This window comes from Pavona decussata, unplaced genomic scaffold (assembly GCF_977016875.1).
Source record: "Pavona decussata unplaced genomic scaffold, jaPavDecu1.1 SCAFFOLD_353, whole genome shotgun sequence".
Lineage (NCBI taxonomy): Eukaryota > Metazoa > Cnidaria > Anthozoa > Scleractinia > Agariciidae > Pavona > Pavona decussata.
The window spans coordinates 1,431,874-1,450,440 of record NW_028145734.1 but is presented as its reverse complement, the minus strand read 5'-3'; the positions used below and the strand labels follow the sequence as shown (position 1 = coordinate 1,450,440).

The 18,567-nt window shown below is 38.7% G+C and overlaps 1 protein-coding gene across 1 annotated transcript in view; it reads left to right on the top strand.

The window, feature by feature from the left end:
- Nucleotides 1-18,567, top strand: part of LOC146453120 (CCR4-NOT transcription complex subunit 1-like) — a 45,684-nt gene that overhangs the window by 11,210 nt on the left and 15,907 nt on the right. The window contains exons 14-36 of the mRNA XM_085097030.1: nt 156-283; nt 499-631; nt 1,093-1,200; nt 2,298-2,414; nt 3,074-3,196; nt 3,308-3,456; nt 4,899-5,055; nt 5,221-5,698; nt 6,392-6,576; nt 7,185-7,309; nt 8,173-8,283; nt 8,480-8,615; nt 8,872-9,091; nt 11,661-11,833; nt 11,936-12,115; nt 13,312-13,428; nt 14,161-14,211; nt 14,898-15,035; nt 15,262-15,318; nt 16,013-16,100; nt 16,780-16,931; nt 17,464-17,604; nt 18,266-18,421. Coding sequence (XP_084953156.1) covers nt 156-283; nt 499-631; nt 1,093-1,200; nt 2,298-2,414; nt 3,074-3,196; nt 3,308-3,456; nt 4,899-5,055; nt 5,221-5,698; nt 6,392-6,576; nt 7,185-7,309; nt 8,173-8,283; nt 8,480-8,615; nt 8,872-9,091; nt 11,661-11,833; nt 11,936-12,115; nt 13,312-13,428; nt 14,161-14,211; nt 14,898-15,035; nt 15,262-15,318; nt 16,013-16,100; nt 16,780-16,931; nt 17,464-17,604; nt 18,266-18,421 — 3,423 coding nt within the window. The remainder of the gene's footprint in view (nt 1-155; nt 284-498; nt 632-1,092; nt 1,201-2,297; nt 2,415-3,073; nt 3,197-3,307; nt 3,457-4,898; nt 5,056-5,220; nt 5,699-6,391; nt 6,577-7,184; nt 7,310-8,172; nt 8,284-8,479; nt 8,616-8,871; nt 9,092-11,660; nt 11,834-11,935; nt 12,116-13,311; nt 13,429-14,160; nt 14,212-14,897; nt 15,036-15,261; nt 15,319-16,012; nt 16,101-16,779; nt 16,932-17,463; nt 17,605-18,265; nt 18,422-18,567) is intronic.

Here is an 18,567-nt window from a genome sequence, read left to right as displayed (position 1 = left end):
AGTCTATCAGGCTTGGGTAATCAAACGTGTGACATTATGTTCAAATATATGCCAGTTTACAAAATACAATTTTAAAGTGTGCTGTCCCAATAATTGTATGGCTATATATAAAATCGTTTTAGCAAAGCTGACTCAAGTATCCTGTTCTGTTGTAGCTGTCCTGGATCCAGCAAGTCCTGTCCAATCCTGATGTGTTCTGTTTTGCTGACTACCCTTGTCATCCAGTAGTGATAGATCTGCTTAAGACTGCACCAGAGGATGATAACAGAGAGATAGCCACATGGTAACTGCTAAACCTGTTGAAGATAGTTCAAGGGCTTTCTCCAACTTTTTTCCAAACAAAAAAAAAAAAACAAACAAGTGACGTTTTGAACATTTGGGGCTTCTGTGGCTTTCTATGTAGCAAAGAATGGCACAAACGTTTAGAGCAAAAGTACTGTTTTGTAAACCAATATTTGTTGGAAATTAAGTTGTGGTTTTTAATTTGATTCCTTGTAGGAAGTCCCTCAACCTCTCTGAAACACTCCTGAGGTTGGCCGAGGCAGGGCATTATGAGACAGTCAAATCCTTGTTCGCTTTCCCTCTGAAGCATTGCCCTGATGTACTTCTGCTTGCGTTACTGCAGATCAATGTAAGTAACACAGTATATGCCTTAACAATTGTTCAATTGTTCACAATGCAAGGGAATGAATATCATTATCATTGGCAAAGTTGTGGTCTTGGCTAGTGTACCTGATTCACACTGCCAGAAGAGTTATCTTCCTAGCAAGGCTGAAGGTAATTCTGTTTGCAGGTTTCCAACATCAACATTTTTTTATGTATTGGTTGGAAATCACAAAATTGTGATGTTGCAGCTAAAACAGGTGATTTTAAGGGGCCAGGAGTGTTTTTTTTTCCATGAAATTTTCAAAATTTCAGTTTTCATAATAGTTAATTGTTAGTAGTTAATTTTTTTGCCCTAAAGTCTTAAATTTATTGAAAACCCACTATAGCAAAAGCTCCAGTTCCAAATATCACACTTGTCTCTAGTTTCATCAACAAAGGCAACAGTCTCGGCAAGACTTATTATATTACTTTGCTGTTCATTTTCAGCCACTGTGGCATTCACTGCGAAATGAGCTTGTGTCACAACTTATCCCAGTGTTTCTCGCAAATCATCCTAACTCTGGCAGTGTTCTTCACTATGTCTGGCATGGACAGGTAAGTTATGAAGTCCAGTGGCCTACCTCCCATGAATTTCCTGTAGCTCAGTGGTAGAGCATCCGAACTATAAAATTGCAAGGTCATACACTGTAGGTTTGACTCCTGTTGGGAGGACTCAGATTTTCTTTTTTTTTTTCTGGGTATACCTGTGTCACTGACTGAATAATGCATCCATCAGCTTTTTCATTGTTGTTTGGTGGTAACTTGCACCCAATTTACATGTAGTTTGTTAGAAAAGGATAGCAGTAGTAAGAACAGAAATCACGAATTTCATCACAGAAAAGTACATTTTGTCAAAGGGAAAGAATGTTCACTGGTGAGAGCTGTCTTTAGTAGCTTTAAAAAAGTCTCCCGAGTCACAAAAAGAGCTGAAATTGCGCGATTATTATTTCATCTCTGCTGAACAACCAATCATCTCAGACATGCCTGGTATGTACAGATGTAAGCTCTTCCACTGGGACAGTAAACTTGGGGACATATTTGTAAAGCAATTCTGAAAACTGTCAATACTTCAGATGGCCAAGCCTTGGCTGTCCCAGACCCAGAGTTCTAATAACCAGACCCAGAGTACTAATAACCAGACCGAGAGTGCTAATAACCAATTGCCCATTCCGAAGTCCATAAAGGGACTGGGCTCTGGATTACACATTGTTCAAATTGTGTCATATGAAAATATGAATCCTGTTGCCAGAAAGATCACATACAAATTAGTAAGTTTACCAAGTTTTGTATGTTTTATTGTGTAGTAACCATGCTGCGACCTGCCAAAGGTCGCCCAAATTCCATACAAATATCTCTAATTCTGAGAATTCTGAGGCGGCATCCCTAAATTTTTTCCTAATTCTGAGATGGTGTCCCCCAAAGTTTTCCAATTTTTGAAAGCCTTCTACATGGTTGCAATCTAATGACAGAACCTCAAACTTGATACTAAACTGACTAATTTTACATGTAAATGTGATCTTTCTTGTGATGGACTTCAATTTCTGATTAAATGAAAATTTAAAAACTTGTCCCCAGTCACCATTTGAACACCGCAATGGGCAATTACCTCTCTGCAGGAGACTTAACAGTTCTGCTGTTGGCTTTTTCCACAGGGCCAATCAGCATCAATTCGACAACTTGTTATGCAGGCCATGGCTGAATGGTATGTGAAAGGAGACATGGATCAAGGAAGGTTATCAAGAATATTGGATGTAGCTCAAGACCTGAAGGTAAATCAGTACTGTTAAATCAAGACAAGGATAATAATAAGCTCTTGCTTATCTATCGTGTGTTGTTGTTAGTTCTGTGCATTGTCAAAGCCATTTGGTGTTTTCATTTGGAAGAGGTAGCTTCAAGAAATATCCACCTCAGATGTTTTGCTTTTGCGACTATGACGTCCTTACTTAGGTGTATTTGTGTATTTGCTTAGATTGTATATATATTATGCTCTCAGTATTTAACACCTTTCTCTCCTGGTCCAGGTAGACTCATACATGTCCAATACTGTTAACCTGATATGACCGAAAAAGACATCTTTTGACCCGTTCAAATAGACTAATTTTGTCCATTATTTTGAACTATAGATGGTATCGTTCTCAAGCCATCTATAGTTCAAAATGATGGACAAAATTAGTTCATTTGTACAGGTCGAAAGATGGCTTTTTTGGGTTGTATCAGGCCAACAGTATTGGACAATCCTCCATAGAGTTGAACTTACAACCTTTTTTACACCAGTGAGATGCTATAACTCCCAAGGGTGACTCATGGTGAATCGCAAAGGGTCAGTTGTAGCATCAACTCAGACTTGGAATTTTTCCTCATACTCCAAACTGAACACATTTTACTGTTATTGGCTGTAACTCACCATCTGTTTCTGTTGTTGCTTAAGGCCCTGTCAATGTTGTTGAATGGCTCTCCATTTGTGTTTGTGATTGACCTTGCCGCTTTGGCATCACGTCGTGAATATCTAAAGCTGGACAAATGGTTAAAAGACAAACTCAAGGAACACCAGGTAATGCCAAATAATAATTATAGAAAATGTTTTCAAATCTGTCCTTCATTAACTTTAACCCCTTAAGGCTATTAACAACTGTTATTGGCTCATGGTGTGATCTTCTAACAGGAGGTGTTTGCTCAAGCCTGTATTACCTTCCTGAGACGACGTTGTCCCCATTTATTGGGTGTGAGCTTGGATAAAGAACTTCCCAAGAGTGTCCAGTTGCCACAGGAGACAGTTGTCACTATGCTTTCTTGCCTTCAGTCATTCGTGGGGTAAGGATGTTACATGTACAGGGTGTACGACTTCTTGAAAGCTCTTCCACATCTATTGAGACAAGCTTAATTTTCATAATCCGCTTTTCATAAGTGCCATCGGGTAAAAGTAGGTGCTGGCTATTCTTGAATTTCACTTGCTGAAAAGGAAAAGACTCTAAAGGGGCGTTTACTCCATGGGAGAACATGGAATGAACCTGACAAAAAGTGTTGCGATACTGATAATTTTTGCAACGAAATACCTGTTTTGTTCTAGGGCCATATGCACCTATGGATTAAAAACAGCTCAGGCATTTCTTCACAAAAAGTATTACGCAGGATGCCCTGAGGGGCATACTGTGTCTAAAAACGGGTTGATTTCTTTTTTTTCTTCATAGTAGCTACAAATCGGGACATTAATTTATTCATTAAACTCTGCCCTCTCCTACTAGGGATGTATTGTTCTGATTGTCTTCAACAAAAGCCGGCCAATCAAAATCCATTCTTGTCGTGTCTATCGCGAGGGAGGGGACCCACTCACCCCAACTTGTGTGACGTCAAAGCATCATTTGATTTATTCATTAATCTCAGATTAAATTTGTGTTGCCATATTGTTAACATGTTGTGGACTCAAGTGTGCTGTTTTCAAATGGAAAATTAAACATTTTGAAGCGGTAAATCAAAAGTATAACTTCTAAGAAGCACTCAACATCTAAAACGGTGGAAATTGGAGAGTTCCTGGCGAAGGAATCGTGCTTTGTTTGACAGTCTTAGACCATGATGGGAGAATGAAAAGAGGTCATTGAGCAGCTTACGTTATCGTAATGGAATTACCAAAATTTCCGGTGAAACCCTTTGTAACGTAACACAAGGGAAACAACGTAACGCAATCTTCGTGACTCAAACTTTTCCATCAGCAAGGATAGTTTTATAAATCTGCTAAGCATACAGTTGGAATAAATGAATCAGCTCAGCATCACGCGTTTATGCCAGTATAGGCATCTTGTTGGCACTGTACTACTTTTAATAGGTGCCTATAGAGCCACAATGGCACAGTCAGGTATTTCTTTACAAAACGTTATTGGAACCATACCACTGTTCAATGGGTCTGTACCATTTTTTGGGCATTATGTAATTGACCTTATCTATCACTGGCCAGGGTTTACACAATCTACAAAAGGTCTTGACTTAAGGTAGTTGTCTTAAGAAGGTTTTAAATTTGGCCCGCTTGTTCAAGGAGCAGATAACTTTGTCCAATGGATACATATCCAGTGGATAAAATGCATTTTTTTGGAGTACACTTTATCCACTCTATAGCAATTTATCCACTGGATAGAGTTTTCTGCTCTTTGAACAACTGGGACCTGAAGGGTTTTGGCTCTTCTATTCCAGCTCTATTCAACTGAAGAAAAATCGATAGGGGTTGTTATACAGACTGAGTTGTGTTGTACTGTATTTCACAGGCAAGCATCTCCTGAGTTGGCAGACACCATCAGTCAGATGTTAACAAACCATGGTCCACTGGTCAAGGTGCGACCCAGTGCTGCTGTGGTAGGGATTCCATTTAAACGGCAGGGAAGCTTGGATGGGGGACAACTGCCAGCAAGCTTGTCTGGACAGGTGAGTTCAGTGGAGGTAATGTCAAAGCCTTGGGTTTCTACTTACAACTTCTACAAGCCTTCAACCTGTCCATACTTTGACTGAGAATTAAATGGCACCCAGTTAGCTGGTATGTAGCTACGGAGAAAGTTTACATTAATTTTGATAAGGCATGTTTTCTTCCAGCTTGATCCTCTGACAGGGCTCAACCTTCCCCCTTCTTCACTCCCCACTACTCCAGCCACACCCACCTCCCAGCTGCCATCTTTCCCACCCCACCCTCTGACTGGTACTGCACTGGGACCCTCAAGCAGCCTTGGGGCTGTTGGCAGCATAGGCTCAGGCCTGTCATCACAGGCTGCTGTACAGAAGGCACCATCTCAGCTGGGGCAACTTCCTCTCAGCACTCCAGTATCATCAAGCTCTGGTCTTCAGTCGCCAAGTTTCAGCTCCTCGCAGAACCCCTTGTTACAACAGCTGCACCAAGCGGGTGGTTTAGGACAGTCCATTGGCGGATCGGCAATGGAGAATGCTAGGTTGTTGGCAGGTCTTGGAATGCCGAAACAGCTTGGAGGAAGCTCTTTATTACAACAACAACAGCAGCAACAACAGCAAACGGCACTTTTAACTCAGTCTAGGAATCAAGCTGATAAATTGCGTGCTGGTAGGCACCCTTAAGAAATGTTGTAAAGTTTGGCTTATTGACTGCTCGGACCAAACCTATGTTATGCTGTTAAAACATCAAAAAACATTATTTTATTATACATGATAGATTAAAAGAAGCATAACTGTTATTGTCATACTAAGAGGATTTCTTTTGACCCTAGAATTCCACCGAGATTCGTTGAAAACTATTCTGGACATACAGTGTATACATCAAAACTTTTAACTTTTAACATGCTCTTTAAGTAATCACATGATCCTGTATAATTTACTGATTTTTGATTATAATAATTTATTGATCTTTTTGCAAACAGAAGAATGCCAATGATACAAAATAATGCACCAGCTGATGTACAAACTGCCGAGCGCAATAAGGGATGAGGATAATCTCACACGTTTTAAGTCCAAATTGAAGACATTTTTATTTAGAGTTGCTTACAATACGATGTAAGGACTGTAAGAATTGTAAATAACTATTTTTAATTATTTTTTATTTTTATTTTTTATTTTTTATTTTTTATTTTTTACATATACAATTTGTTAGGCTCATTTGATCATATACACATGCTGATTTGCGCCATACAAATATTAATTATTATTATTATTATTATTATTATTATTATTATAAGGATGTTGGTTATCTGTGTTAGGATTTTTTGTAACTGTAAATCAATTTCTTTGCTGTTTTTCTCAGCATCCACAGCAGATGTTTCTCAAGTGTGGCCTGGCATGGACCAGTCATTTACAAAAGAGGTAGAAGATGAAGCAAACTCATACTTTCAAAGAATTTACAATCACCCACCTAATCCAACAATCAGCATTGACGAGGTGCTGGAGATGCTTAAGAAATTCAAAGATTCACCGGTCAAGAAAGAGAGGGTAGGTACATGTTTTACATTAATTAACAAAATGTCTTCATTTAAAATCATCGTTTGAAGCAGACTGTAAGTTCAAATTGACAGTGATGTGTAAGAATACAATCATGTTCCTCAAATATTACAGAATGTATTTCATAAGTATGTAAGTTATGGTCGTCCAGGTGAGTGCAGTCATTAGAAGGACTGTTTGAGGTGACATTGATTAACGCTTCAACAACCTGAGCAGAAGTGATCTTCTTGACTCTGAAGATGACTTCCGCTCAGATTGTCAAAATGTCAGTCGATGTTACCTGAATGATCATAATTTACTTACTTACAGTGTATAACATTACTCCTGGGTTCAAACCATTTACAGAATGTATTCGTTATTTTAAAACAACGCTAAGTATAATGTTGCAGTGTCAGATAAGATTAAACAAGCATCCATTTTTTTTTACAAAAGTACACTTAAATCGTTCAGTGGAGATGCTTGGTAACTGGAAGTTGGAATTAGGAAGTGAAATGCTCAGCACCCACAACGTCAGAGATAAGAGACAGATCTTGCATCTCTTGTGGATTTGTGGATGTTATGTACTTTAATTTATCATTTTGTCATCGCTGTTTTTACAGGATATATTTCTGTGCATGCTTCGGAACCTGTTTGAAGAATATCGATTCTTTCCTCAATATCCAGACAAAGAACTTCACACAACTGCCTGCTTGTTTGGTGGTATTATTGAGCAAGGATTGGTGACGTGAGTTATATCATATCAATATCTTAACATAATTATTATTGTTTGTAATGAAAGTACGTTATCATTATCCTGAACTCCTTTTTCGTTCACCATAACTCATGGAAACATGGTGGACATCTTGCAGGTTTTTGCAAAGCATTTGAGTGCAAAGACTAAGTTCAGTGCTGACTTAGCTAAGGAGTATGATTCTTTGATTTAGTTTTAAAGCTGGCAAGTGGTTGTCTCCCAGTTTTGTGCAGACCTCTTTTGAAATTTATGGCTCATATCTCATAATAATATTACTTAATTATTTTGCCCTAGATAAATTATATTAAAAAGCTTTAATTAAAGATGCCTTTTCTAGCATAATAAAAATCAGAGAAATCACCAAATCACCATTTGAGAAGAATTTTGTGTGTAGGAGATCCAGATGAAAGCAAGGTGTCCAGGTTCATGCTCTTTACGTGCTTTCTTGTAATGTTTAAAACATGAGTAGCAGTGTTTTATCGGGATTTAAAACCACTCGGCTGGGCCTCGTGGTTTTAGACCCGATAAAACACGTGCTGCAAGTTTTTTGAATGGCTTCAAAAACGTTCCTTGAAAAGCATGTGTCAGGAGAGTTCATAACAATGATGCTTTTGTGAATGTTGGAAATTAGCATACGAGAAAAACATTAAACACCGCATACTAATAAGGAGGAGGTTTTATCGGGTTTTAAAACCACTGCACGTGATGTTTTATCGACCATTTGTTAGGTCAATGGGTTTGCGAATTATTAATGAGTTTTTGAAGGGTTAATTAGGTAATATACCACCCTTTATGAAAATGGCTGCTTCGATTTCTTTCTTGTTTTCATGAGTTATCAGTTAATTTTGCCATTTCAGATACATGGCCCTTGGAATTGCACTTCGCTATGTTTTAGAGGCTTTGAGAAAGCCTTTTGGCTCCAAGATGTACATGTTTGGAATTGCTGCTTTGGATAGATTCAAGACAAGGTAAATTACATCATTATTTTATTCTGAGTGATGAATCTCAAAGTCATTTTTTTATGTCTTTGTGTTTGCAACATAGTGTGGGTTGGATCCCAGAGAATAATTAGTTCACAGGTTAAGTGTTCTGGGAGGAATGTATAAAAATGGCCTGTTAGACTCTACCAAAATATAGATGATGTAATGATTTTTTTTTCCACAGGCTCAAAGACTATCCTCACTACTGCCAGCATCTTGCGTCAATCCCACATTTCATGGAATTCCCACCCTCCCTGATAGAGTACATCGAGTATGGACAACAGTCTAGGGAGCCGCTATTAGGAGGAAGGAATATTCAGGTACTTTAAACAAATAAATTCAAATATTTTGTAGGGCCCCAGAGTACAATGCTTTGCACTGCACTGCACTGCTGCTACTGGACTCAAAAAGAAGTCAGACATCCCACAACATAACTCAAGTGTCCATTCTTTTATGTATCATGTCTTGAGTTCACACCTCCCAGCCAACATAACTGAGCATTACCCGAAGTGATAGACACTTTGTCCTTCCTACATTGTACACATATAGGTAACTTTCTCATTTTTTCCCATCCAGGACCCACTGACATCAAGGTTACTCAACCGAGCGACACCCACTCTGACCAGCGTTTCAGGCACCTCAACCTTCACTAGTACAGCAGTAAGCAGACCGTTGCCGCTTGGTCCTACTATTCCCCTAGGACCTTCTGTTTCATTGGCTGCCTCTTTACCTTTGGTCCCTACAGTCACCTCTAATAGCACAGCGGTCTCCGCTGCCAAAACTGCTACTGCTTCGGGTAGGCGGGGAAATATATTTGCAGACTTACAATACTCTGTACACAGTACAAACAGCATTCAGTCCGGTCCATTGACTTTTAGAAATTTCTGTTAGATATAAACATTTGCTTAAAATTACGATTACCTCAGTCCATTTAAAATAAATATACTGGAACCTGTAGCTTAGGCTAATCGTGGAAGGTTGCTAGTTAGGATTTCATAATAACATTTACAATAATTATTATGTTCAGTTTATTTTTATTCACACTTCGATATTTAGTTAGATTTACAAAGTTCATGCCTTAAGTAATAAAACAATAAAGAAGAAAGATGGAAATAAATGGCTTTGGGAGGAAGTTTGCAGTGGTTTGGGGAGCATCGCCTTCAAGCTTGCCACAGCTTACATGAGATTTAAAGATTATGGTGAATAAGTGTCTTGGCTAGCTATGGAGAAATGAGAACAGGAATTGGTAGCATTTGCATACATAACAAAGGAAAGGACTAAAAAGCACAAAGAAACAAACCAAATGGTTAACAGCTGAAAAGTGTACAACATATCTTATAAAAGTGGGCAAATCAACGTAGTCCTCCTCATCTCTCAAAGAAGGGTTCTCTCAGTTTGTTTTGAACATTTACTTCCCTTGAAAACTGGAGCATTTTGTATTTATACAATAACTGTCCAAATTCTCGCGCGCTGATTGGCTCGTAGCTATTGTCTGTAAGAGTACAGACAATAAAAATGACGTCAGATGTAACGCGCGCGCTTTCTCAACGAAAAAAATAGTCAAGTCCGCTCGCACTTTTTCCATGTTATTGTAAAAAAGAATCGACGGCAGTTTTCTATGGTCTATACTCTTATAGACCATAAAATGACGCCATAAAATGTCCAAAACTTGGCAGTGAAACCACTCGCCTGCGGCTCGTGGTTCCACTTGAGTTTTGAACATTTTTTGACGTCATTTTATGGTCTATAAGAGTATAGACCATAGAAAACTGCCGTCGATTTGTTAATTATTTACTATGTACTATCTGCAGATTGGATGATCATGACAGATATACTCCAGGCACTGTTATTTGGCATATTGATTGTGTTTCACTGGTGCATTTTCTTTTACAACAAGGCCAATTTTTTGGTGATATGAAACAGCAGCTCTTGGTACTGAAAATTTAGAATTGTAATTCAAATTTGCTTTCCTTTTGTTAAGGATATACAGTCGAACCTCCCGTAAGCGACCACCCAAAATGCCAAAATTTAGTGGTCCCTCATGGGAGGTGGTCGCTTACGAGAATCAAACCGTAGGGAGTGTCTTCCGTGAAAAGGTCTGACACATCTCCTTATTAGAAGAGAATTTATCGCATACATTTTTGTAGTTACAATATGAGCAGTGCTACCTAGGTTGAAACTAAAAGTCCCAGGTAATCTGAGTGGCATAGTACATCAGGGTCCGAAATTGCGCTTTCCTGGTCGCCAATGCGACTAAAAATTTTGCACCGGCGACCAGAATTTCACAACTAGTTGCCAGCGGGCAATTAACTATTTCATGCCACGATCATTATACAAACAATAGCTTTGATTTTCAGCCAAATCGATAAAAATGAAATTCAAAGCCGCCCACCAATTGGTCACTTACTTTTTACCTTTCCACTGCTTTTGAAGTATAAAACCGATTTTCCTGTTATTATAAATCTATCACAACGCTTCACAGCTCGAGCAGTGCGAAGCTTCGCCGTCATGTTTTTTGAACAAGAAATGCTGCATGGTTGTGGCCTGGTGCGAACAACATGGCGATCCGTTGATTGTCTTGACAGAACGCGAAAGGAAAGATCGTTTACGGTTTTGAACATAGAGCAAAGAACCAACCAGCAGTTTTTCAATCGGGTACATTTCTTCTCCAAAAGGTAGAGACAAGAGAAGGTGAAAAGTTGACTTGAAACATCTAGCAGTCTTAAGAAACTGCGTACTCGATTTGTTCGTCGTGGTTTTTCAGTGGTAGGTGTATAAATCGCCATTGCAGCCCCAAACGCGTTCTCTTCGTTCTAATTCTTAAAAGAAAAATTGCCGACCAGAATTTTCCATCTGGCAATCAAAAATTTTGGTTTGTGTTTCGCTGCGAAGGAAAAATTTTATTGACACTTTTTTCTCTGCTTTTTGGCGACCACATTTTTCCATATGGCGACTGAAAAAAAATTTCAGTCGCCACTTGGCGCCTGCCTAAAAAAGTTAATTTCGGACCCTGTACATACAGTAAACATGGAGATCAGACCAAGTGTCAAGTGGCCGCTTACAAGAGGTTAAAGATTAATGAAAAATTATAATGCTGTCACCTCAGAAAGTGGTCGCTGAGCTTACAAGAGGTGGTCATTTATGAGAGGTTCCAACTTAAGGGCTTTGACTGGGAAAAATTTGGTGTTTTGGATAGGTGGTTGCTTACGAGAGGCGGTCGCACATGGAGGTTCAACTGTCGTATTTTAGGCTTGGCACCTATTGGGCTCTTATATATAAGTATTAAGCATGTTTGCTTGATAATGAAGAAGCAAGTTATACATGCTGTACCTAGAGGTTTCATTAAGATTTTGACTTCTCATCAGATGTTGCAGCATCTCCAGTTAGAGGCAAGGAACCTTCCATTGCGAATGCTAACAACATTGACACACTGCTGGGTGCCACAGAAACCAGCGAAATAGTACAACCACCTGAAGCTGTTCAAGATAAAGTACACTTCATCTTCAATAATATTTCTCAGTCCAACTTACAGCAAAAGGTGAGTTACATGACCCAACAAGATAACGAAAAGTGGTAGGGTATTTTGTTCACAGCAAACACTGCACTGATAATGGTATTGTTTTGAATTCTTTCTTTAAAGGCTGAAGAACTCAAAAATCTGATCCAAATTGAATACATATTGTGGGTTACACAGTACCTAGTTATGAAGAGGGCCAGCATTGAACCTAACTTTCACCAGCTATACTTGGAGTTTATGGAATCAGTAGAGCTGACAAACTTTGCAAGGGAAGTGCTTAAAGAAACATACAGAAACATAAAGGTTTGTGATTGACGGTAATATAATTGCCTTGGCCCCGAGGAGGCACTCTAGAATTCCCTGCGTGTATATATACAAGGAATCTTTTAATAAAAAAAAGTAAGAAATGTGTTTGTAGTATAGGAAGGTTTCCTGATTTGATGAAACTAGACGCGCACGGTGGTCTCGGGTAATTTTTTCGCAAGCGCGCGAGGTGGTGTTGGAAAGTTGAAATACCATATTACATGATTGAAATAGATTTACATTATCTGGTTTACATGTATATAAATAGATTGTAATTCATGATATTTTCGAGAGATACATTGTTGCAAGTGTTTTTCATGTTTTGCCCAAATATTACACAAACAATGTTGAAATACAACATTGTGCGATAGTCATAGATTTCATTGTCAGATTTACAAAGCAATGTGTTGACTATTTCTATGAATATTAACTTCAATAAAATAGTTGAAACGTCAAATTCACAACAGTCGTATACACAATATTTGTATTCAATACAACTCTTCAAAAACAACTATTCAAAACTGGGGGCAGCTCTAGTGAACACTATTTCTAGTATATATTATAAAGTAATAGGGAAACTGACCTTTCCCAGTCATTAGAGCAACGGACGATCAAACCCGGAGGTCGTGAGTTCAATTCCCGCCGAGGTCGGAGATTTTTTTCTTTGCCTCGTGTGATCTCTCATTTCTTTACTAGCGCTAATGCTCAGTAGGAAATTACGTGGTTCACTTAAGCACTTTAATGTAAACTGCAGAGTTAATTCTCTGATCCATCATTTGTGTCCTTAGTGCTAGCGGCACAACGTCCATTTGTACCTGTCCCAGCATTGCAGGTCATACATACATCTCCTGAATGTGGGAAATGTTTACTCTAAGATTCCTTGTAGAAAACTTTTAATTTTTCTACAAGGCAACACCACCATGGCAATAGTCTCTTGAACATATTTTTTGGTCTTATGCTTCATTTAACAGTGCTCTTCAGCACTGCAGGGCTCATTACATTTTTGGTCAGTGTTTTGGGAGAATAGTCTCTTTTTTCAGGCAGTCAGAGTCGCACTCATACTCTAGAAGTACAAACAAAAACAGAACAAAGGCTGTTTGATTAATTAAATACAATAGCTTAATTGAAAACGTAAATGCCTGAGCAGGCTATACCTTGATTGCTTGACTTACTTGTACATCATTCTCTCCTCACAGGTGCTTTTGCAATCTGACAAAGTTCCAGCAAATTTCTCGGATCGGTCATTACTAAAGAACCTTGGCCACTGGCTGGGGCTACAAACATTAGCAAGGAACAAACCTATCCTTATGAAGGTAAAATAGTAATTATTTACCTTTTGAACCCTTGCTTGAGTGTTGTGATTAACAAATGTTGTCCAAATAGCAGGGGCAGCCGCAGCCAATGATTCATATTTTTGGTGGATATCTGTTTGGAATGCCTAAATCACCACAGAAATTCGGATTTTGTTGTGAAGAAAATTTGTTGATATTTCGTTTGCTTCAGCCAATCATTGGTTCAATCTTGCGGGGCAAAATATTCCAAACCTTTTAGGATTTAATAATCTTTTGCCCCTTTTTTGTATCTTGTGCTCTGTTGTGTTCTAAGGTTTTAAAACAAACAAAACAGTAAAGAAAGAAAATAAATTTCAATAAAATACATGTACATTTCAAATTTTACAGATAATGGAAAACAACATTTTAGTTTAAAACTGTGGTTGGTAATTGACCTTAACAACAAAACGTTTAAGAAACTTTTTTGTCAATCTGCAAATTCCTCTGCTACAAACATCAACAACTCATCCCCCCCCCCCCCCCCCCATCAGTGTTGGTCCACCGCTGAAAAAAGGCTGAGTTATCGTCCGGCTTTCAAAGTAACATTGAGTTAGGGGGAGGGTGGAGTGAAGTTTTAGTGCTCTCCAGGCGGTGTTTAGATTAACTATATGCACAAAATTCGCATTTGTCTCAACTAGTTTTGTAGAAGATTGTTGTTTCTGACATTTTGTTCCTCCTCTGTATAGTTCTTAAAGCTCTTTTGTTTCCTTGTAGGATCTGGATTTAAAGTCACTGATTATTGAAGCTTATTTCAAAGGACAACAGGTATTGTGATGTTTCCAGAGTTTAAGTGATGTCTCTCTAACAGCCTCATATCACAGACTACATGTGTCTGTTATATGAGATCATCTACCATCATAGTTACCTGGAAGACTGAAGATCAGTCAGCAGATTCTTGACCCTCACATTTGCACATTGCTTCTTGTTCATTCACCCCTCTTGGTTGCAACATTTTAGCTGTATTTCATTTGCTTGTGGATTTTTGCCTGCCCTTCCATCTTCTGGTTTGGTGCTGAGCGCAAAATATTCTCCAGGTAAACTGTTGCTTTCTCCACTAGAAATAAGTTTGACAGGTGCAATAATTGAGAAAAGCAAAACAGGTCAACCTGTGATGAGGTTGCCTTGGTTACCTCCCCATTTGGGGCTGCTTACCTTGCTTTCTTTTGCCCAGGTTACTTGTTGTTAGTACCTAACCTCCACATCCCCTTTGCCTATATTCAAGTTCATAAGATGTAGGGTGAGACTAAGTAATTAACCCAGTTGCAAACATGTCACCTTCTTAAATTGTTAATCCTCCAATAGCATTCTGCAGTTTTTGTGGTAGTTACTTTTGTGCCTTCAGTTCCTCTGGACTGAGGTCATTGTTGATTCAACAAACTGCTATATTCTACCCATATGAAGTCGTAGCTTCATGTCTTTGCAATGCTCACAAGTTGTTTTCTTCCTCGCAGGAAATGCTCTACGTTGTGCCATTTGTTGCTAAAGTAATAGAGTCATCAGCCAAGAGTAAAGTGTTCAAACCTCCCAATCCATGGGTGATGGCTATTATGTCTGTGCTGGTGGAGTTGCACCAGATGCCAGATTTGAAGGTTAATCAACGCAAATATATTTGCTTATTCCCTATATAATCCTGTATTGTTAGCAACTTTTGTAATTGTGTCTATTAAACAATGGAGTTGGAGCACAGTTGTATGATTGTTAAATTAGTAATTAACATGAAGCATGGAAGGGTGTCTTTCAAACCGTCCTCTCACAGCACTCTCTGGTAATAATTATTGTTATACTGCCCTGAATTGTACCTTTGTTGTATTGCAGTTAAATCTTAAGTTTGAAGTGGAAGTACTGTGTAATACGCTGTCACTGGAGATGAAGGTAGGTGTCGAGCTAATGGACAAAAAAATCAAATCTCACAACTATTATTATTTTAATGTAACATGGTGACTGTCTAATTTCAAAGATAAGCTCTTCCAAAAATGAGGCAGAGCCCATCCAAAATTAAGACCCCAATTCAGAAGATTCAATTTCTTATTCCCAAGTTCAACCCGTTTTAAAACGTAAAATTGGCTCAGCACAAATGCCCTCCCCAAAGCAAAGTCTTCCCCAGAAATAAACCTGTTGAAAATGTCCTCTGAACCGACGAATACAAACCAAATGCTTATTATTTGGAATTTTAAGGTAACCCACGATGCACAAACAAGCCTTTTGTAACGAGAAGTTCTGGGGTGGCCAAAATTTTCAGTTGGACATTTCGGAAACTTTCCTTGTCAAATGAAAGGCTTTTTTCCAGTCGTTCCAAACTTGCAATCTCATTGGTTGATCAAAAACCTTACAGAAATGGAAATTTTGTGCAAATGGAACGGTAGTGTTGGAACGGAAAAAGTTGATTACCTCCAAACATTGATCATTTGTTCAGACAATTTCCCTTTGATCCGCGCGTACCATTTACATTTTTACTGGTTGAACCGAAAATTTTGGCTAAGTGGAAAGCGCCCCTGGTTTATGTGTGATAATTGTTTGCAGCGAAAAAAAAAGTCTTTAATTAATGTTTCTCCTTAATTTTGAACAGGAACTCAAGGCATCAGAACTGTTAAAGGATCCTGAACGATTGAAACATATTCCCCATCAGCTATCTTCTCCAGAAAAGGACAAGCAACGTGAGTCAAAAGACTGCATTGATTTTGTCGTGTTTAAATGTATTTTCACTTTGTCCCTTAACTCTTGAGGTACCAAAAGTAAATAAGCGCTGCGGGCACTAAATCGAATCATTACAGTAGCTCTTCTTTAGAGAACAGGTAATATGTAACTATGTAACTTCTTTCGCCAAAACCTGGTTTGCCTCTGGGCTTGAACCATCCTTATTTGTGCACCCTTACTTACTTCATTTCTTCTCTGATTTTGTACTTTTCTAACGCACGTGTAATTCCATCTCCTGAATTTTCCATGTTTATTGCAGCACATGTTGCAAGCATTTTGTTCTGACTTGCTCTGTATTTGCGTCTTGGCCATGTAAGAGTTGGAACGAGGGGAAAGAACTGGGAGCAGTAGGAAGGGGTTCTCTCCCAACTTCTGCTTGGCCAGTTACTCAAAAACATGTTGAAAAAAAAACAAAAACAAAAACAAAAAAACAAAACAAAAAGACAAGGAAACACTGACTATTCGTTGATGTCATTTGTAAAATATTGATTTATATTCATTAACAAGTCCTAATGCACTCCTGAAAAGCTATAGGATAATTTTTCCAAAGTCTATATTTGAGAAAAATAATATGTGCAACTCTTTTTTGGGCGTCGGAGTTAAAATGGTAAGATGGTCACGATCTTTGTTTTCCTACAGCTACTGTCAGTACCAGCTCTACCCCCACCCCCACAGGATCAGCCCAACAAGGACAGCCCCCAGTGGCTCCCCCACCCCCTCAGTATTCATATCAAGAGATCAACGTGGCTTCCCTGGCAGGTCTGGCTCCTCACATTCAAATCAATGGACAGGTTGGTGAAGCCTTGACGATAGTTAAATATGCAGTGAAGATGATAAAACATTATCCTGGCAGATGTGGGGCAATTAATCTGTTTTTTTTTTTTCATTCCCACTCCAAAGCATTTTTATTAAATTAATGAGCAGTTTGGATCCGGCGTATACTGAAAGAGTGAAAAATCAGCCAAAATATGGGTATTTGGTATATTTGAGCCATCTTTTGGCCGTATGTAGGGATTTTTATCAAAAACATTATTCCAAACGCGTGAAATGCCCCACGTCTGTCCTGGTACCCTCCATGAGGCTTAACATTGCCGACAGATGCATTGCAACCTAACTTAGAAAGCTACACACTTTGTAGAATTGGAAGGACGTCATGTAGGTGGAGTCTGGTATTAAAATATTTATCGCTGAAACAACAAAAACTAAACTTAATAAAAATAAAATATTTGACGACCAAGTCAAAGCTGGAAGAATTCGTGTAGCAAAGTTGTCACCAGAGAGGAGTGGTTAAATTACTGATAACTTATGTTCGTTTATCTGTAGATCCCATTGTTCCAGCAGCATCCACATCTGAAGCAGTTTGTGCGCCCAGCTATTGAGCGGGCTGTGCAAGAACTTGTTCATCCTGTGGTGGAGAGATCCATCAAAATCTGCCTCACAACTGCTGAGATGATTGTGAAAAAGGTGAACTTTTTGGACTCATCAAGTACTTAGTAAACGTCATAAATGAATTTGAAAACTCTGGTGAATGTCTCTTTTTTTTAGTTTGGAAACATGACTGTGTAAAGTTTAAGCACAATGTCTGACAGAAGTGCGATTATATTGCTACAGTCTTGGGTATTTTTGAGAGCAACGGAAATGTTGAATCGATGTTGAATGAAAGTTTAAACCAATTTAAATTTGATTCAACACGCTTTCAACATTTTGACACTTTCAACAATGTTGAACGACCTGTTCAAACGCCCCCGACATTTGGTTCAACAAAGTGTTGAGCGCATGTTGAAGTAAATGCTGAAATCGTTCAAACGGGCCTTTATACAGATAGTTTTAGATAAACGTGTTTGAGCTGTTGATTTAATGAGGGCTTCTCCAAGTGGGTATGTAAAGATTCCTTTATTGGGCTGGAAGCTAGTAGAAGCATGAACTAAAATTCTATAGCAATTGGAGGAACATAAAGTGCGGCAATTTTCAGATTGTTTTATGTGTTTGAATGCATGAGAAGTCCTATCCGTAGCTAAATACTCACGTACGCGTGTGAAAAATGTCGGGTAGTAATGTCGATGTAGCAGACGTTACAGCATTACTTAGGAACTTCACAGATAAGCGTTTCTTTGGTTCACCGCAGGATTTTGCACTGGACCCTGAAGAGTCCCGGATGAGAGCAGCCGCCCATCACATGGTACGCTTCATGACAGCAGGCATGGCGCTGATCACGTGCAGAGAGCCGCTACTGATCAGCATCAACAACAATCTCAGATCAAATTTCCTGGCTGCGCTAAGGGTAAGGTTCATAGTGTATGTGTTGTAGGTTAAAATGAATCCCCAGTTAAAATGATTTCAACCTAGTTTGATTTGTATTTTCCTTTGTTTCAGATGTAAATTACCCCACCTTAACAAAGGAAAATACAAATCAACCTAGGTTGAAAT